Source organism: Erithacus rubecula (assembly GCF_903797595.1).
Source record: "Erithacus rubecula genome assembly, chromosome: 3".
Classification (NCBI taxonomy): Eukaryota; Metazoa; Chordata; class Aves; order Passeriformes; family Muscicapidae; genus Erithacus; species Erithacus rubecula.
In genome coordinates this window covers 135,666,336-135,687,287 of record NC_136689.1, presented here as the reverse complement: position 1 = coordinate 135,687,287, position 20,952 = coordinate 135,666,336, and the positions used below count along the sequence as shown (strand labels likewise).

Below are 20,952 nucleotides of genomic sequence, written 5' to 3'. Positions count from 1 at the left end.
ATTAAGCCACAATAATAACCCATCTACTATTTGTCCTAAAAAGTCAACAACACAAAAGGCAAATGAAACATGGATAGCAGTGTATTAGTTCTGCACTGGGAATTGTTTTGTAGAAAACCAACACATCAAAATACTTATGTTTCCCTAACTGCTTTCCTGCTGATTATTTCAGGCCAGCCTTTGAGTCTATGTAATTAATTAAACCAATAACCACTGGGTTTTACTTGAAGCACAAGAAAACCAGTTCAAAGTATTAATTACTTTCCTGAAGGTATTTTCTTTGCTCATGGCAGCTAGCCTCCAGGATTATGTAGAGCTTCTGTACTTTTACTTATCAACTTACGTATAATTATTAACTACAAAGCTTTTCTAATTACAAATACATAAACTTCCCAAAATCAAGTAGAAAATACAGCTTTCAGTGGCTTGCTTTAGTATTGAGACAAAAGTATCAGCATCCAGGTTGAACAGATAAGGCTACAGCTTACAGCTTTTTTTGCTCTCACTGGAAGTAGAGACTTTCTTGATTCACTATAAGATGTTAAGAAAGGTTAATGTCTTGATTACTTCCTTGTTTTCTATACTGAATGCAAAGAAATATGAGCCATACACAGTAATCATTACATTGGAAAAATTTTGTGCATGCACTCATTAAATGATTATTTAAATAACTCTCTTCATTGCATTTCTATTTCACCACATCACTAAAACTGGATGCTGTGGATGTGTGGCATTCTGCAGACAAATGTAATCCATCTTACAAACAGTTATGTTTTTCCTGGGCTTAGACACACACAGTACTCACTAGAGCCCACTGTCACAGCAGAGCAACTCCAGAGCTCTGCTGCTGCAGCTCAGTTAAACCAAGCACACACCCACCCAGAAAAGGTCCTGTAGAGGTCAGGATAATGGTAAACTTGGGAACAAAGCAACAGAACAGTTAAACTCAAGATCCTGTAAGACATGAAAAAATCTCCACAGGGCCCAGCTTTACACCAAATAGAATTAAGCAAAGAATAATGTCACAAGATCAGGAAGGCTCTTTAGAGAATGCATAGATTTTACATAGATTTTACAGTATTAAGTCTAACCTTCACATGGTTTAGTTCGATTGCTTTTTCACAACATTATGTTTCACTTATGTTTGTACTGCTTAATCTATTTTCCTACCAGGATAATATAGCAAAAAACAGCCCTGCATCTATCAGTTTTAATCTCATTAGTTTATATGATAAATAGGAAATCTTTAATACAGAAAGGAACTCCTCATCTCAACAAAATACTAACTTGAATAATGACATTAGTCCCAGTCAGGTACATGCCAGATACTTAAACAAACTGAGGCTAAATTTAGTATTTTACTGTGTTTACAAAACAGCTAGAAATTCCTTTTAGCCCTTGCATTTCAGCATAGCACACCAGCTCTTTTCCAGCTCTCACCATCCTCATTGCCACTACTGCTTTCATTTTCTCCTCTTCCAGGAAGAGGAATCTCAGATCTGTCCTTAGATATTTTTCTCAGGAGTGTTCCAAAGAGCATACAGGAAATTATAATGAAAATTCAGCTTGTAAAACAAAGAAACTTTGTTTAATGGGACCTTGTATCAAGTTTCAAGCCCTGCTTTTTTTCTTCTTTATATTACAACACAAAGATAATTATGATTCAAATTCTGATTGTTTGTTTTCACCTGCAGAATAGGAACTGTTCTTAATCAGTGTATAAAATGTTAATGGTTCGATGATGTAAACAGCTGTTTACACAAGAGGAACCTGTACTAAGTAGAATAGAGATCTGCAAGTGTGGATGCTCAAGAATGGAGATCTTCACACAAAAAGGTAAAACAAAGTAGTAGTTATCAAAATTAAATACGTGGGGTTTTTTATTAATATAAAACCAATACACTGGTTGAAAAATATACAAAGCTTTATAAAACAAGTCAAGCTATATTCCATTTAACAAACATAAATACACATATAAAATACCTCTTTGCATTTCAATTAAAAAAAAAATTAAAACTTTCATATGCTTGAAGAATGAGTCTATAGAATTACACTGACCAAAGTCCTCCCAGTGTGCAGATCTGTGTGTGCATTGGGCAGTATAATGCTTCTCTAGTCAGAAGTGCTCTGTCTCCACAGCTCCTGGGAAGGTGTGAATAGAATCCACACAGTGCCTCTACTTGTCAGTCTTCTCCAAAACCCATTCAATCACCTGGGCAAAGAAATGAGAAAGCAATTTACATGACTCCTGGTTTTGAAAGCAAATTAAGAACATCTCACAGACTTTTATCAATTCTTTCTTTAGTCCTTTGTCACCATCTCTGTGGTATTTACTAAACAGGATTTAAAAGCAAATACTTAAGAGCAGAAAGTGTTGTGAGTAATCTGAGAGGAAACAGCATTACCCTAGAATTGTATTTAATCTTACAGAATGCTTTGTCTTTAGGAAAGGCATTTTTAGAACCCCTGAATTGAAATACTTCACCATTCTCTCCATTTACCAAGCAAGAAAGTGCACGTAATGCCAAACAAATGCCAAACATGCTTCCAGCAGGAAAAGTTCCTAATGCCAGAGAAGAAAGAATAAAGGATAATTTGTGCACTGCAGTATCTACCACTATTATCACTGCTGCTTTCCAAACTGGACAATTGTTCAGACCACTGACTAGTCCTTGGCAATTATATTTTTGTAAAGTAATTTCAAAAGACTTCCTAATACATGGAGATATAAGCAGTTTAGGAGAACGCCAATTTTACTGCCTTTTGCCAACAGAAAACATATAAAAAACTACAAATTTTCTGCCCAAAGATGGAGGTGAGAAGCAGTGTAGCAGCACAACAGCCCAGTTCAACACCAAACATCACAACTCATATAGTTTTTGAAACCTTATCATCCACACAAAGCAATCCACAGAGGAATACAGCACAGAACACAGCAAACACTGCTCTCATAGAGTAAGTTCTCAGGAGATCTACCAGCTTTCTTGAGAGTGTATTCTATTACTTACCTACCTCAGTTCAAATTCTTCCATTTAATTTATAATTATGAAAACTGTACTGTAATTATGCATGACACTTTTTCCCTTCTTCCCCCCCCCCCCCCCCCCCAAATCATGGAGTCACTTTAGTGTATGTCTCAGAACTTAAATTAGTTAATTTCTGGAGGAATATTTACTTCTATCATTTGCTCTGTGCTGTTGTTCATGTAAGTCCCATGTTGCACAAATAACCTGACCTGATATCCCTTGTGCTTACAGTTACTCACAAGCCTAAAATTACTGATTTTCATTGCTTCTTTTAAATAATTTATTTCCTTTTATAAACCTGCTTATTACTCCCTAACCTTTGAAATGTTATTTCCTTCAACACAAGAAAGGAAGAATTCCCTAATGATTCTAATTAAAGAAAAATCTCATCTCTCTTTTTTCTTGTTTGTTTGTTTCAGTGATTTATTGTCTTCATTTCCATTTCTCACTGTGGCACGTCATCTCGGGAGCTGTAACTAAAATACCAAAACAAATTTCCAAAACCTGGAAATTTTGGGACTACTGAGTCATAGTTGGTGTGAGATGAGAGTGAAATGAGACCCATAGCTGAGGGTATGCACCTCTTCATCTCTTAAAGCTGTGGACTAAACCATCCTGTGGCCATGTACAGGAACAAACAAACACATGGTCTGACCTGTTTAGCATTGCTATTTGCTGTTTTCTTCATTTCATCAAGAAGTCCTCTAGAAGTTTTAAGGTCCTAAATATGAAAAAAAAAAAGCCACAGAAGTCAGCAAACTCATATGGTCACTCTAATTTGGGTTATAAGAGCCCTAATAAGCAGTGTAGTGTTATACTTTTATCACCTTGCTCAGAACAACGGAAGAATTATTTGACTTTGCTTTTTTAATTACAAAAAAGGAAAATAATTTGAATCTATTCCAGGTTTGCAGGGTTGCAGATTTCCTTACAGCAGTCCAAACCTAGTACTCAATTATGAGTGAGTCTTCCTAACCTTCTGTATGCACATTTCTGCATAATTTCCAGAACAGTTTTTCTTCAATGATGTTCAAAGTTCTTACAGTCTTGATTGAAATCCTGTTTCTATATAAACATGGAAATCAGCTGCAAGCTTACCCTGTAATACAGAGTTCTGGCAAAAAACAGAGAACCAGACATCAGAAAATAAAATCAGTGCAGAAAAGGGGAAAACCTAGAATGACTTTTCTATTTTGCAGTCCATTTAATGAGACCAACCTAATCTACTCTTAAACAAAGCAAGAACAAAATTTTGCCTGAAGAGAAAGAAAATTCATGTACTACTTCTCTCCAGAGGAAAATGATACCTATGTTACCATGCTTTTGGATTATGTAGCACACAAAAGAATTCAAAGGACTCCCACAAACTTGGAGCTGCAAGACAGTTCAGGAGAAGAAAATCCCGTGACACCTCTCTCTGGAAAGGACAGGATCACTGCCATATTCTTCCCTTTCCTTTTCCATTGGGAATGGAACCACAAATCCTGATTTGCTCTACTCACACATCCCTACATGCAGCCCTTTCTGATTCTGGATTGGGAGATCTTCCTTCAGGGCATATTTCAGGGAGATTTTGGGAGCACTTACAGAATGACTGTAAAACTGTGTTGAAATAATTTTAGAAGTTGGTGCTTATCAGCAAGATGTTCTGATTGTGTAAGCATCCAGTCCTGATCAGCTTTCATTTAGCTTAAAGCACCATTACTGAAGTTGACTAAACTGGGCTGGTTCACCCATAGGGGTAGGTTAAACACATGCAAATGAACAGCACAGCAGCTCAGCTTGTGAGCAATAGCTTTTAATCACTCCAAACTGTAATTAACTTGATTTTATGCTCAGACCAAGTAACATGGGCTTTAGCACTGACTCACAGTCTCCCAGGTATTATGGAAAAAATTCTCATCTCCCCCTAAACATGATGTTAATGCAATTCTACAGGATGCTGTTGAGCCAGGATGTTAGATAATAGAACACATCATGTCAGGGAACTGCAATTTCTGAGTCAGTTCTGTAAGCTACTTATTTAGCCAACAACCTTAGAACAAGGGAGAAGCTGAGCTGCCACAGCTACATCTGGGAGATACTCTATTGCTTCCCCAGCTGTTGCAGCTCTAAAAGTGACCCATGCTTTAGTATATCATTTCACTAAGTATAAAAGGCTACTGCTTTAGAAGGTTTCAAAACAAGCAAAAGCCCACCAAAATATATTGTAAAACTACCTTCTGCATTTGACAAGTCCAAAGGTTTCTCCACACAATCAACACATTACTAACACACCACTGGGAAATATTAGCATGTGAGATATTCAGAGTTGATTAAGCTATCTCAAGTTTTATTCAGGAGTGGCTTCACTTAACTAAGAATAAAGTAATAGTGTGCCTTCTAGTTACCTTTAAGTAGAATTTTGATATCTCAAATAGACGCTGGCTGCACGATGCAAAGCACTTATGATCCTCTGCAATTCCATGTTTTTGAAGAGTCTTAGCAACCACCTCCTTCAGCATCTTAGAAACAGAAGAAACACAATCAGATGCTCATCCCAAGTACTACACAAAAAATTGTCTAAGGGGAAACAAAAAAGCCCAAGACAGAAAACCTGAATTTTGTGATCTTGCCTGTCTTTAATCTATTGCCAAACATGATCAGCTCACTGCCTGAATTTGAGCAGAGTCATTTAACAATCTATTTCCATTTCCTTCATTTAGAAAAATTAAGAAAATGCTTACATGTCAAGGATCAGTGAATATTCACATAGAGCTTGGAAGATAAAAAAAGAAGTCAATATTATCTTGGGTTTTTTCTTCTCCAAAATAACATATATATATATATATATAACATATATATATATATATATATATAATATATATATATATATATATATATATATATATATATATATATATATATATATATGTAAAGATCACTTTTTGCCATACTGATATTCCCTTGTTTGAGGCATAAATATTAAAAAAAAAAACCACTTAAAAATCTAACATTGAAGTCTTATTAGAAAATTTTCTGATATTCTTTACATCACAGATGTTTAAACTCTGCTGTAGGTCTGAATGAGTCACACCAATTTATGCTTCTCTGGACCACTCCAACTTGCCTTTGATAGTACATTAATGCTCTTGCAATATTCTCCTTGTACCCTGGGATAAATTTAAAATTTGTTTCTGGCTTGACCATACTGTCTTGTGTATTGTATTTTAAAGAGGCATTCCTAATATACACAGCTATTAATTAAACATTATTCCATCAAATTATTTTAACTGCTATGATAATTAATGGATTTATAGAACTATTGGAATCCTTTTATTCTCAGAATAGTCTGTTCCTCCACAATGCCTTTGACCCTTCCAGCACATAAACCTCTGTGGTGCCTTTAGGTTTTATATTAATCATCTATATTTCATAACTTCTATTAATTGATATTAATTTCAACCTTTTTTATTCCTCATTGTTATCTCTCTCAGCCTTAATTCTCTGGGCATGATAAAATTTCCTTACATGCTTTTTCATTCTTTGCTTCTGCAGCACCCTCCTCAGTGCCTTCAGGATTCTTTTACACAAGTGAAACAGAATGAAATTCAATAACAAATAACAGTTCACCTTGAGTTAAAAAAAAATTTACAAATCAAGTCTTGTGGAAAGAAGTTAAACATCTACTTCTTCACTAAGAGAACAAGGTAGATTTTTACCCTTGTGTGTTTCTGGGATCTTGATTCCTTGTCTTGCCTGGAGGCCTCAGGCTCTGCAGCTGAGCCAGCCTTGGTGCTTGCCCTGTGGCCTTGGCTGGACACTTTTGATGGCACTGCAGCCACAGAAATGGATCTCTCAGAGCTTTTCCTCATCACAGCAACTGCACAGTGACTCCTGCTGCCTCCACTCGCCTGAGACAGGAGGGAGTCTGTACTCTCAGATTTGGTTAGCCTAGAAAGAATAATAAAACATCCCAATAAAAATAACTTTCAGGTTTTGTACTGACTCTTTTAGTGCCATTGCTTCTGCTATAGAGGCTGCTGCTTTAGAGCAGTAAGTGCTGAGCATTCCTGCAAACATCTGAAAACACAGACAGGATTCTATTCTGTAAATTTTTTTGTATAAGAACACTCTGCTGACTGGATTGGGCTCTGACATGTAGACCCATTGCACTTCTGATTAAAAAAGGTCTAGAAACAAATTGAAGAAATCAGGTAACTCAGAAGATAAAACTCTTGGGAAGAGAATTGACCTCCAGTCTTAGGACGAGACAAAATTTCTTGAAACTACCTAATTTCTTTTGGCCCTATAGGAATGTCAGAACTCATCTTTAACTACAGGAAGTTAGGCATTATAATTCTATGGGAACATTGTAATCCTTGATCCTTCAGCTGTAAGAGCATTAGTAATTCCAAACTCCAATTTACAAAATGTCAAATATAATCATATATTTTCTAACTATTCAGTAAGCTGCAAAATATCTACATATTTCTAAAACCAGACCTCTGTTAAAGGCTTATTTTGATTAGAATGCAAAGGGTATCAAACTGGAAATAAGGAAGAAATGAAGTATTACAGAAAAAAGTGAATTTGGAAATAGTGTTACCTAGCAGTTATTTTTCACTGACAGAGTTTGCATCTTCAGAGTGAGGACAAGGTACAAAGGGAAATTTTAAAAACTAAACTTCCAGAAAAGACTTTAATAAACAGGGCTGACAATAAGAATGAAATTTGGTAGGTCATCTTACGCCAGCAGTCCTTTGGATTAGAAATTCAATTATTCTGTTTGTACAATCCTTGGCTTTCTAAACCTTTAGTTGTTTATTCATAGTGCAAGAGCACTGACTGTTTCAGTCCTAGATGAGGCTGTCATCTTTTGAAAGGCACTTGAGACTGCCAGATATAACCCCAAATATGTTAAATAAAGTGTGCCTGTGCTGCATGGTTTTGATTAATCTAACACCATCCATGAGAGATCACACTCAAAAAAAAAGAAAAAAACCAGAACCTACAGAAGAGGATTAAACAACTAGAACATTTGTCTAGATAGCTTCACTAAAACATTTTGAGATGAAAGAAAAGATGCAGTTCACAAGAGACTACAGAAACATTTCATGCTAAAGATTCATTTTATTCAGTGTATTACCTTTTCTTGGGATAAAAGTAATCCAGGTCTTTTGATCTGCGTTTTAGCCTTGATGTCTCTGTTTTGAGTTCACTTTGTAAAGGCTCCTCATCAGGGACACTTCCAGGCTCTGAGAGGACTGCAGGAGATGGGAGAGGACTCAGGGCAAGTGGCACAGGGCAGCACTCCTTGGTGCAGGTAGTCTGAGTTTCACAGCGGATAAGACGAGTTTGAAGTTCAGCATATCCCACATCTCTCTCCAAGGCTCTTCTGTTATCTAGACAATACCTAAAATTGAAATTGGGTAGGAAACCTGTGAGAGAAATCTCTGCTTTATTACAATCAGAAAAACTTAGTTTTGACAGTCTGTCAACTCCAAAACTTTTTTTTGTTTGAACTGGTGTACTGTTCTGAAAGGCAACTTTTGATAACACAGTACATTAATACTTGCCTGATGGATTTTGCTATACTTTAATCCAACTCCAACAAAGAAGCTGAATTATACACTATTTGTAATTCTTTACCCTGTTCTTGTAAGATTTCCATGGACATTAGCAGAATTTTTTCCTTGAACAAACTCTTTGAAATGCAACTTTTAGCTTTGTCTGAGATAAACACTGCTGTATGACAAATTCACATTTTTCAAGTACTAAAAATACAAAAAAAGTATCACAGAACAAGCACAAGTTTCCTATTGATTACAATGAACAAGTGGTTTAATCAAACAAATTAACAAACTGTATTAACTACAGTGGGGCTGAAAAATAACAAATGAACAGTGCTAACTCAATGAAACATACACATGAGAGAACACAAAATGCATCTTGACTAACTTTTCTCAGTAAATCCTTCATTATTTCAGCCCCTTTGTTACAAATTGTTTTGAGCAGTGTGAGCTCTTGCTCAGCCCATCCTTCAAACTGCTCAGCAATGCTTCCTACTCTTAGGAATGCAAGACATATTCTTTACTTTCATTTCTTAACATGGAGTCATGTTAAATTGGTAGTTCTGATGTTTCCACACTCTTCAGAGTATTTTCATATTCAGGAAGAAATTAATTTTTCTAATAACTGGCTGATTAATCCATTTCTACAGTTGAGGAAGACTTTCCACTACACAAACTCATTATCTGATAAGAAAGTAAGTTGTCTTAACTTAAAAATTTCAAGGTATTTCATTTTTCTTATTTATATTCTCAGTCCCCTGAGTAGTCACATACCCTACAAAGATAAAAATCCATTTAACTTTGAAAGTTAAATTGCCATTTTACTCACTGCTTTAATGGCAAGTGCTTTCTCTTTGCAAAACAGCATTCAAGGGTCTGGCACATGCTTATTACACCAAAAGTTTAATTTAATCATAAATAGGAAGAGCCTCACATTCACAAATCCTGCTCTTCATGGGGGACTTGAGCCACCCCAGTAATCTGTTGGAGGAGCAATACATAGGTCAGAGGCAATCCAGGAGGTTCCTGGAATGTGCTGTAACATCCTTCTCTGAGTGAGGGGAGGTGCTGTGTTGGATCTTGTGCCCACCAACAAGGAGGGGGTGGTGGGGAATGTGAAGCTCAAGGGCAGCCTTGGCTGCAGGGACCATTAAAGAGTGGAGTTTGAGATCCACAGGGCAGCAAGGAGAGCACACAGCAAGCTCATCCCTGGACCTCAGGAAAGCAGTTTGTCATGGACACCAAGCTCTGTGGCATGGCCAACACTAGAGGGAAGGAATCCCATCCAGAGGCTTGAGAGGTGGCCCTGTACAAACCCTGAGGTTCAACAAGGCCAAGTGCAAGGTCCTGCACCTGGGTAAGAGCAATGCTAGCACAAATACAGGCTGAGTGAAAAATTAATTGAGAGCAGCTCTGGGGAAATAGATGTGGGATACTGGTGTCCCTGCCCGTGGCATGGAGACTGCAACTAAATGATTTTTAAGGTCCCTTCCAACTCAAACCATTCTATGATAACTGCTACTCCATGTTTTGTTTGACAAGACTTTAGTTCCATATATACATACAGCAACTGGGCAGATGAAAACTGCACAGCACCAAACACATCTGCCTCAAAACCACTATACTCCTGTTAAAGTATGTTCTGGGCATACACTACATCTCACTCTACTGCTTCCCTCCCATACTGCTCAGCACATTGCCCCTGCAATATTAATATGCCAGGATCTTCCTGCTCTCCACAATACTTGTGGTCTATTCTTCTCCTATTTTGCTAGGAGAAGAGGCAGCACAAGCTCTGCTGTGCCTAATTTGAAATCTCAGGCACACTCCTTGCTGAGGTCAGGTAGGGCAGCAAGATACCACACAGCAAGACAGACAGACAAGTGGTTTCTTCCCACACCTACCATATGCATTTCTGTTTTCTATCCAGCTGTCTCTCTGTGCCACTTATTACAAATCTAAAAAGGCTAACAGGCTCATGAGTTACCATTTAGAAAAAGAGACAACTAAAGAGATAGGAGTGCTTCATTGCCTTAGAGAACCTGGCTAAAATTACCAGACATTAAACACAGGCTTAACCAAACTATTTGTAAAATTGATAGGAGAAAAATACCAGCAGCATTGTTAGTCACATTCAGATAACCTGATAATCTGAAAATGTGATTTTAGGAGGCAGCACAAAAACTGAACTAATTATACCTGGTATCCACTGCATTTCTTAATATATACTGCACTAAGACTGTCTGTATGGAAGAGTTATGCTGATTATCTACTCCAGCATTTCTACAGTCTTTTTACTTCTCTCCTCAATGTCAATATTTGTAATTTTCTAGACTATTTTTATGCAGCTACATTATGTGACAGTTTGCCCATTTGCTTGCTTTGACAAATAACTATTGCTGGCTGGCTGAGATTAACTAACAGTCCTAACCATATGGATCCTTTTGAACATCATTACCATTAACACTTGCCTGCTGGTGTTTTCAGGTTCCCTGAACATACATATAACAGCATCACAGAAGGTCTCATTAAACCTTTTGACTATAAGTCTAAAATTAAATATAAAAGCAGAAACTATGTATGTACTTAAAACATGTGCTACTCTAGGAACTTGGTATGTACTAATTCCCTTGCCATTTTTAGTTCTGAATTAAAATTTTCAGAGACACTGAGAATAGATACAGCAGTACAACTAAGAAAAAAAGACCTTCAATGTTTCCACATTACCATCAAGGCAGGAATGTTGCAATTTAAACCAGTGACATTTAAACCATAATTAACATACCCTTAACATGTTGCTTGAAATATTTCTAATTATATCTAGACTTGAGACTAAAAAATAAACCTTTGAAAAGAAGTCAGGAAACTTACTCAAGTCCATGATAATGGCATCCAGCTGCTTTTTCAAAAGGCAAACCTCTGAGTTTTCGAGGAGTAAGCTCTGGTGTCAAAAGAAATGCATTTTCACTGAAAGGAGAAAAATACAGATCTATTTTAACTAGTTGCCATCAGGATAAATTATACTCCCAAAAATCAGAAACAAGTGCCTTGACATAGGAAGACCAAAACAGCATGTCTTGCAGCTAAGCCCCCAGGATAAAGCATCAATAGAAAAATCAAGTCTCTATTGAAGTGAGAATTTATGTTCAACTGATTCCTACTGAGCTGTTATTGTTGCAGAAGCTCTTAAACATTTCGTAGACAGTTAAGATCACTGCTCCAAACAATTTACCACTAAAACTAGGCAAATATCAGAATATCACACCTGAGGAGTAGAATGAACTGAGAGGAACTGGGAAGTGACCTCCCATTTTTCAAACATGCACTTTAAGTAGTGAATTCTTTCCCTTTAGCTTCAAGTTGTTGTCTCACCCAAGACTCATCTTTCCCAGACTTCAGAACTAATGGCTTGTTTTCTGGGATATTTCAATTCCAGCTAGTAACTCTCTGCAGCTAAATCATGTAAGTGTGTTTGTTTAAAGGTATTTCAACAGAATAAGCCATAGCAAGGCAGCTAGAAAGATTTTGCTGCCAGATTTCAACATACCTTGACATTTATCTCTAAAGAAGGGGAGAGACAAAGGCAAGGATGTAACAGAATCTGAAACTTACATACTGCTTCAAATTTTATTCATATAGACTGCCTCTGCACCATTTCCACTGGAATAATCTGAGAAAAACATCCAGGAAAGATGTGATGCTGAATCTAGCAAGATGATAATTTGGAAAGATTGTCAGCCAAAACTGTAATCTAACAAGCTTCTATCTAAGCTCAAACATGGAAAACAAGTGAACATGCCTTTAATTCATCAGTCTCCCTCAAAATCTCTTCAATTCTTCTGTTGGTCAGGAAGATCCTTGGGTCTGTATTCACTGTTCTTGATCACCTACTGTGCAAAGCTCCTCATTATTCCAGAGAATTTATTCAGAGCATCTGCTAGGGGAGTGAGCAGCTCAGAGTACAGTGTTCCGCTGGACTCGATTCAATTTCAGATCTCACTCATCTGTAGCTCAAAGCAAATCATTCAAGACACTCAAGGTATTCTATGCTACAGTGCTTCTCTGGAGGCTTTGAAAAAAAATCAAAGACTAAAAAAATAGATCTTTGTAGTGAAAAATTATTCACTTCTTTCCCACAAAACTAGTTGGAAGGAAAATATTTTAGCCAAAATTCGAAATATTCTGCACCCATTAACAACCTAGTAGAAGATTCTAAAGCTTTACTGCATTTTTTTCTAATTTACTTGAATTCTCTGCTAAGAACATATTAATTTTAGTTTCAAAACTTCAGTAACTATGCTACAGGTCTCAAAAATCCTACAGAAGATCCAAAATACTAAAGAACCTTTCCCCCTCACAAGCACTTTTACTACATATAATGATGTCTGAAAAAGAATCAAGGGCTGTATCAAATAATTGTATCATAGTTTCTATTATTCAGTATTAAAAAGGTCAACAACTACATTGCAGTGATTGCAAAGAATATCTTGCTCACCTAGCAGTCTGTGACACACTGCACAAATAGAACAGGCTCTGCTTCTACAAACATTATGACTCTTACAGAGTGTGGCCTTAAATCTAACAGATGTTCAGATCCTGAAAATTACTCCAGTAACTCCATGTATCTATATTCCTGCTGAAAAAGCAGTGGTTAATATACTAATACTTACCAGCAAACACTCTAAGAATGAATAATTGCAAAGTCACCACAAGTTTTCTTCAAGAAGCACTTTACCACATAAAAAGCATGACAGGAGACACAGTTAAATAGGCTCAGCTATTTCCTTTTCTTGTTTTGTCTTCCCATCTAGACTCCCCTTCACTGAGAGAAATCACACCAAAAAAAAAAAAAAAATAAAGCTCTGCCACAGTAGCTTCTGCTTTACTAGAAATACTCTTTTTTAAACAGACATAGGGCAGCAGCAGCTTGGCAGGGCTCCATCAGGAACATATTTGTGCCTCAGGTGATTATTTTGTTATCTAAATGCCTAGGACCAAGACCATCATCTCCAGCCATTTCAGATTCTGAAAGAACTAAATAGCAATACTGACTGGAGACCAAACCAGTTGATTTCCCTGGCAGGCATGTGATGTAAGGATGTTGCAAGTTATAAACTCCAATCAGGCCACACTGTGGCTCCCATTGCACCCTTATTTACATGCCCCTACATCAGCTCTGAGTTCAGTGGCTTTAAGATGCTGATCATACCGCTTGGGAACCTGGAGAGGCTGGAGATCCCCCACGGGCAGCCCTTCTGGGGTGAAATACTTCAGCAGCTCTTTGGCATCCAGCAACGTCAGGGACTCCCTCTGGCTGTCTTTATGTCCCAGCAATTGCTCAGATGAGTGTGCAAACAGAGGAACTCTGGGAAAAAGGAAGCAAGCAAAGACCAATCTAAGATTTTTTTTTTCCTTTTTTTTTTTAATCAACATAATTTAAAAAGATACTAAATCATTGCTAGTCTGGAGCAATTAAACTAGCAACAAAGTAAAATGAAGAAAGTTGCTCCTTAAGAACATTCACACAAATGTTCATGATAAAGAACATGATAATTGGTGCAGATTCTCTAGCATTCGACTGAAGTAATTTCTTCAAGAATTTAGAGCTTGGTTATGAAATACAAAATGGAAAAAAGATTATTCACCTGTTTTTTTTTTCTATTTTAGGACCAAAATTGGTTCCCATTAAAAAAAAAATACAATACACAGGAAAGGAACCATAAAGCCACTACTGCATACAACCCTCTATTCTTTTCTTAGTGTCTTATATCAAGTGTATCAAAGTTCTCCCTCTACTGTTAAGCAACATGTTGTATCCTGATGCAGGATAAGAAAGATTATCAGTTCAGACTGTGAGCAATAAACACTGACTATGTAACAGAAAGGTCCTTCAGGAAGCTTCTAATTAAATTAATTAAAAATTAAAAATTAATTAGAATTAAAAAATTCTAATTAATTTTAATTCAGCTAATTAAAAGGAAGAACTTTGCCTATTTCAGAAATAAAAGTCAATAATAATAATAATGATGATAATAATATCACCATGAGAAAACTAATGTGAGAATTTACCACATGCAGAACTCCAATCTAAGCCATGGCCAACTATGGTACTTGAAAGAGAGAAATGGGATGGAAGTGACTCAGAAAAGGACAGCTGGACACTTGGCTCTACAGGTCTGTCAGCCAGAACATTAACACCACCAAAAACCATTAAGTCACAGGATCACAAAATAAGCTGAGTTGCAAGGGATCACAAGGATCATTGGAGTCCAAGTCCAAACCCTTCCTGAGCTCTGTCAGGCTGGTGCTGTGACCATTTCCCTGGGAAGCTGTTCCAGTGCCCAGCCACGTTCTGGGTGAAGAACCTTTTCCTAATATCCATCCTAAACATTCTTTGACAAGTCTTATATAGAGTGAGAGCTAAATTTAAATCAACAGGACTTCTTAAGTGACCCAAAGACCTATGGGGTTTCATTTGAACAGCACTGAAGGCAAAATGTAACTAAATATAATTTCAAACATAAAACCAATAGGCTCTTTGACTTCAAAATTACTTGATATATGATATTAAGTACTGACTATTTAGGAAATATGAGGAGATTAGAACACATTGCACATGTTGACAAAAACACCTGCATTATCTCTTACTTAGGTTATGTAGGGTGAAAGAAAAGCTTTTGTATGTTTTTCTACCATGGCTACTATTTTCTAGAAATGCTATTTTGGACATTTAGTTTAAGGACTATTCTAATTTTAGTTAGCTTCCAGTTGCATTTAGTCAAATCAAAACAATACTTCTTAAAATACCAAGAAATTACATCTTTGGAAATTTACAGAAAAATAGTTTTAGCCTTAAGCAATATTTTCTTTGAAAGATTATCAATATACATGAAAACAGCTACACAATGTTTATCAACATATAAAGTCCCTCTATAGTAAAGCTGAATGGCTACTCCAAAGAAAATCCCTAGCATTTCATTATTACCTCATTTTTTGTTTGTTTTTTTCAAAGTTTTCCAAATTCTGAAGAACATGTCTTTCTGGCCACTCCAATGGATTTGGCTCTATTAAATCAGTCTCTGCAAGAAATGTAGAATAACCCTAAATAAAGAATATTATTTCTTAAAGAAACAGACATACAGCCATTTGTATACAGATATTCCTCCATGCCTATCTCTAAAAGTATGTAAATAAAAATCTGTTTGGTGATGCAATCAGAAATGTTTTCTGGACAATTTTTTTAACAAGGAAGAAAGAGGAAATAGGTAATGCAAGGATAATTTCAGTTTGCAAAATAAGCCTAGAGAGCTACTTTACTTTTCCTTCTATGTTTTCTTCTTTTGGTAAAAAGACTTTACTCCTTATAGCAAAAGACTGATGACAAGTATGCAGAAACTTCCAAAGTAAACAGTGTATTTTGTAAATAAAAATACTTACCACATGTCACAGTACATAACCTGGTTTTATTGCAGACCTTCTGTAGAACTGGCTTAGGAAGACAAGTGCTGCACAGGTCCATAAAACATTCTCTTGTAAGTTTTAATAAGCTTTTGAACTCATTGGTAGAAATAACTGCAGGCTGCTTGGTCAATTCCTTTCTCTCTATAAAGGAAAAAATAAAAGGTACTGCATCTACTAAGTAACAAAGAACAATGGGAACCTGCTAAAAAGCAATTAAACAAGAAAATCCCCACCCAAAACCAGGAACACAAATAAGTTAACTTGACACTTACAATTGTACAGTAAGACATGGATTTATTCCAAAGACAAGTGAAAACAGCAGTGAATAGCTGAAGTCACATGTGATTCACGTTTCCACGGTCCTTTAACTTCTGGATATGTGCATTTCTGAGTATATCCAGGTTTGAATCCCCCAGAGACAAACACCTGGACTTGCTGAGACTAAAAGTGAAGGGTTCCAGCCTGCAGAGCCTTCCACTCACTGTTTCTACTGCTGTTGCAGGAGTGTGGCTCCAGTATAACTGATGGCCTGTTCTGGGCTCTTTGGCCATAATATCCCAGGCCAGGTAATTCTGGTATGATTTAGCACAATCAGTGAATCCCAACTGTTCCTACTCAGTCTCTGAATGGAAATTGGTGACCCACTAAAAAGAAAGTAAAACACAAGCTCTAAAGCAGGCCCAGCCCCAGGGTTGAAGCAGAGAGGAATCTGAGAATGACTGCAAGTCAGCAGGGGGTGTGGGGTAGGAGACAAGATTACTTACAGAAATCTTATTTTCTTTAAGCTGCTATTCTGTAAATAATAATACACTTAAATTACCTCCACAGCATGCCATTTTCAATAAGCCAGCCAATCTCTCTGAGGCATTTTTTCTTTTAATTGAGTCTCTTTAAGCAATGAACTTAAGATGAAAAAAATCAGGACACTCAAATGTACTTCTTTGCAAAGTCATAAAAATCTAAGAAGGATGACCCTTCAAGTTTTTATTATTAATGATACATCATGATCTATCTAACAAATCTCTAATGCATGGTTTTCCTCTGCTGCTTAAGACTTTTCAAAGAAAGAATAAAATTTTAAACAGCTGAAAAACCTAAACCAGAATTTTTATTTTTATAGAAGGCATATCCAGCAGTAAAGGATTTTGGGGAAATCATCACAGAATTGCATAGAATTGTTTCAATGCTATGCTCAAAAATTCAGAGTATTCATGTAACAACCATTAACACTAATTCAGTGTTGTCTTTTCCATTATCTGACAGATCATCATGGCTGTACTTCAAAGTTTCTTTTTAAACTTCTGCCATTTCTTCACAAAGTGATCAACACACTTTGGTTGTCAAACAGCTTCAGTTTTGTAAGGTGAGCCATCCCATCCAATTTGAAATAAAGACCTTTTAAATACTAGTTTGAGAATTATCAGACCTTTCCCATTACTTACTGAGATACTCCTTCAAGGCAAACACTTGGAGACGAGACAGTTTTGTTTCTCTCTGCACAATCTCCTCTCCACAATAGCATGGCAGAGACTTGATAAAGGCAGAAATATGACAGTCTGTACAAATTAGGAGAAATTTGTATTACAAATCTCTCTTTGGAGTCATTACTTAATAGAAGATATAAACATAGAAACATAAAAATCTCATATTCAAAGGAAACAACCAGATTTTCAAATATGGCTCATCACTGAAAAACCAAACAAATTCATTCCAGTTGAACACCAGGAGGATAATTTCAAAGAGATGCCTCACTAGCATTTTTTAATTTCTGTACAAAACCAGTATAATGACAACACAAATAACATGATTAAAATTTAAAGAAGGTAAAAAAGATCCTAAGTTTGATACCAGGAAAGAAAAGTTTTCTCCCAACATATGGTCAAGGACTTTCAGTCTTCTGACATTGTACTAATGGGATTTTAATTAGGACAAATGGCAGAGTAGTCAGTCATATCACACACAGATTTATTTCAATATAAGAAATTAATCAGATAAGATGCAGGTCACTTTGCTCCTTTTCTTTGCCAGTGTTATTGAAACAAATACAGGAATTAGTAGAGTTATCTGGTAGGTGTAGTTGAAACATGACAACTACTCCATGATAAATGGCTGCATGCCTGCTCTTCCCTAGTGGAGCAGTTAGGACAGGAGTGCCAGCTCATACCCTAAACACTCTGCAGTAACATGGACATCAGCAAAAGAACTGAAGGTGATAACAAAACTCAATTTGTCTACTGGTCTTGCTGATAAGCAATTTTCAACTAATCTCAATTATGAGAAATGACTTACAATAACTTTGCATAGCCAATTTTAAAAATATGGTAGCAGTAAATTCTGTGAATAAATAAGCTCTTATTATATTTTCTTATGGATTTGGAAAAATATTGTTAAAAGATACATTCATAAAAAATGTAATATTTCTTCTTGTTTTCACCCTTTTAATACTGTCTGGAGTGAATAAAAGGAACTTATGAAATTTAGCAGCATTTGCCTTCATTCAGATACTCATTAATAAATATGTGATTACTCTTACCTGACTCTGTTCCTTCTCCTTTTGCCTTTAGCTTTCCATTCACTGCAGCAAGAGTGGCCATCCCATTGATCTGGCCAGCTGAATGAATCAAGGTTGCTTTACATCCCCCAGAGCCATTGCCTTGTAGCAAGAAATAATATCTGCAAGATTCTCCTTTCAGTTCAATTTCTGGAACTGAACAAACATCAGGACATAACTGTGAAACACCCTCAGGAAAACATCATTAAAACAAACTCCAATTTCTTTCTTCTGTTCAGTGAGGGATCTTACTAACCATCAACCAGGAGAAGTTCTTTAACTGGGCTAAGTAGCAGGCAAACCTTTAACTGGCAACTTTACATTTTTACCATTTAACAATAAAGTTTCTGTTCTGCCAGGTAAAAACAGGCCTTTTTGCATATGTGCATTGAAATAAATGTAAGTGTTCAATGGATGAACATACAAGTGTAGAAGAAAAGGAAATATTGTACCCACTCTTCCCAAGGACACTGCATTATTTATTAATAAAAGCTTCATTCCCTGCTTTACCCTTGTGCCTGGATGAAAGATAAAGACATTCTATTTATAAAGACTGCCATATAGTATGCAGTTTTGAAAGTAAATGAATGTGGGATCTGACAGTAACAGTGAAAGGATGGGTTTGCTATCTTTGCACACGGGAAACATTTTATACCACCTTGGCAGACATAGCAATCAAAATAATTAATACTTCTTGATGTACTAAGTTTCAAAAGCAAAATATTTTAATCTCATAAGATATTAGCAGTACTGACTCAATAATTAAGTCTATGGGAACTTAACATTTATTAGTACCATAATTTTTTGTTAGCAACAAATAATATGCATTCCTGTGTTTGTTGAAAATTTATAGTTGGACACAGAAAATAGGAGAAATCCCATTATCTCAATACATAAATTAAGAGAAAGAAAAAAGAACAATAAAAAAAAAATTACATAAATGTTGTCATCTTGTCCTGTTTCCCATGTCATTTGAAATATATTCCTTTCCAGATTATCTTGGCATCTCAAAGCTGATTCCTAATTGGTAAGCTTTTATTTCACATTTCAATGTTAGCATTTAAGAACTACCAACACCAAGAATTATACCTTTCCAGAGACGGAAGAGAGTAAGGATTCATAAAACCTTAGGTACAGTCAGATTAGTGGTAGCCACTAAAAAAATCAAGTTTTCAACTAAACAAGGAAATTAATTTCAAAAGCAACGTTTCTCCTCCTATTTCAAGGGGTTTAATAAGAACATATTGTGTATTACTGATCACATTACTACAATAATTAATAGTATTAACTATTGTGTAATAGTTAATACTTGCACAAAACCTTTCCACTGGAGCACAGGATAAATAACCTGTAGACACTGCAGATCTTGTGCTCATTTGACTGCATCAGTAGCATCTCTCCAATAAATAGAAATGCTGCTGCTGTGACCAGCTAGACACCTTGTGTACTCTACCCCTTCCAAACAAGCAGAGAGAACTTTAAATCAGTGCTGATGCTATCTGTGTTTTGCCTTTATTTTTATGTTCTCTGTATTTTTCACACATATATTTGTAACTCTGTAACCTGTTGTATTAGTAGCTAATTTCCCCAGTACACTTCAATGGCCTTTCCCTAAGCAGAATTACAAAACTAATTCCAGAGCTGCAAGGCCCAGAAGGTACTAGGCTCTGTACTGTCTTAGTTCTTCCTGGGTACCAAGGCTGAGAACAATTCTTGGAGATACATTCTCCTGGACAGAGTATAACTAGTGCTGGAGGGGGGGCTCCAGAGGAGGGGCTTGACCTGGGGGGAATTGCATCACCACTTGTTCTTCTAATTGGTGCTTTTTATCAATTATACTCATTTTTTAAAACCTATAAATGTACTCACCCCTGGGGGTGTGGGCTTTTGTGTACATCTTTTCATAACTGCCTCTGAAGGTTTCATTAAAGATACTCTTTTATATTACCTTCTTGCTAAAATGATCTTGAGTTTCATTTCCAGGTTGGGAAAATAGCAACACTGCCAGCATTCATTCCATAATTAAGCTTCTTGTCCTGTTATACAACTCTTCCTAATTCCTCTCAATTTTTTCCTGTCCCTAAACCTGAAAAAACATCAGTCACCAATATCAGTCATCCTCATCTGCATACTTGTCTTGAGCTGGCAACAGAAATAGTCACTGTTCCTTGGAATCTACATTAATTACATATTAGATGATGTATAAACAACGAGATTATAAAAGAAGGCAGAATCCAGCACTTCACTGTGTCCTAGGCAAGTACTTTAAGCATTGGGTTACCACCAAGTTCCTTTTAGCCTGATTTTTTCAAGTGCCTACAAACCTCACAGTCACTTCTTGTACAGTGCCTCCACTTGCAGG

At 36.4% G+C, this 20,952-nt stretch overlaps 1 protein-coding gene across 2 annotated transcripts in view; it reads right to left on the bottom strand.

Moving 5' to 3' along the window:
• Window positions 1-1,850: 1,850 nt before the first annotated feature.
• The window catches only part of MTBP (MDM2 binding protein), a 29,104-nt gene continuing 10,002 nt past the window's right edge, over window positions 1,851-20,952 (bottom strand). For both annotated transcript variants that reach the window (XM_079300106.1, XM_079300107.1), the window contains exons 12-22: window positions 18,573-18,746; window positions 17,482-17,595; window positions 16,016-16,180; window positions 15,564-15,657; window positions 13,788-13,943; window positions 11,450-11,545; window positions 8,155-8,421; window positions 6,728-6,959; window positions 5,417-5,530; window positions 3,682-3,747; window positions 1,851-2,212 (exon numbers count right to left, since the gene is read on the bottom strand). In XM_079300106.1, the coding sequence (XP_079156232.1) occupies window positions 2,177-2,212; window positions 3,682-3,747; window positions 5,417-5,530; window positions 6,728-6,959; window positions 8,155-8,421; window positions 11,450-11,545; window positions 13,788-13,943; window positions 15,564-15,657; window positions 16,016-16,180; window positions 17,482-17,595; window positions 18,573-18,746 (1,514 nt within the window). In that variant the 3' untranslated portion in view covers window positions 1,851-2,176. The remainder of the gene's footprint in view (window positions 2,213-3,681; window positions 3,748-5,416; window positions 5,531-6,727; window positions 6,960-8,154; window positions 8,422-11,449; window positions 11,546-13,787; window positions 13,944-15,563; window positions 15,658-16,015; window positions 16,181-17,481; window positions 17,596-18,572; window positions 18,747-20,952) is intronic.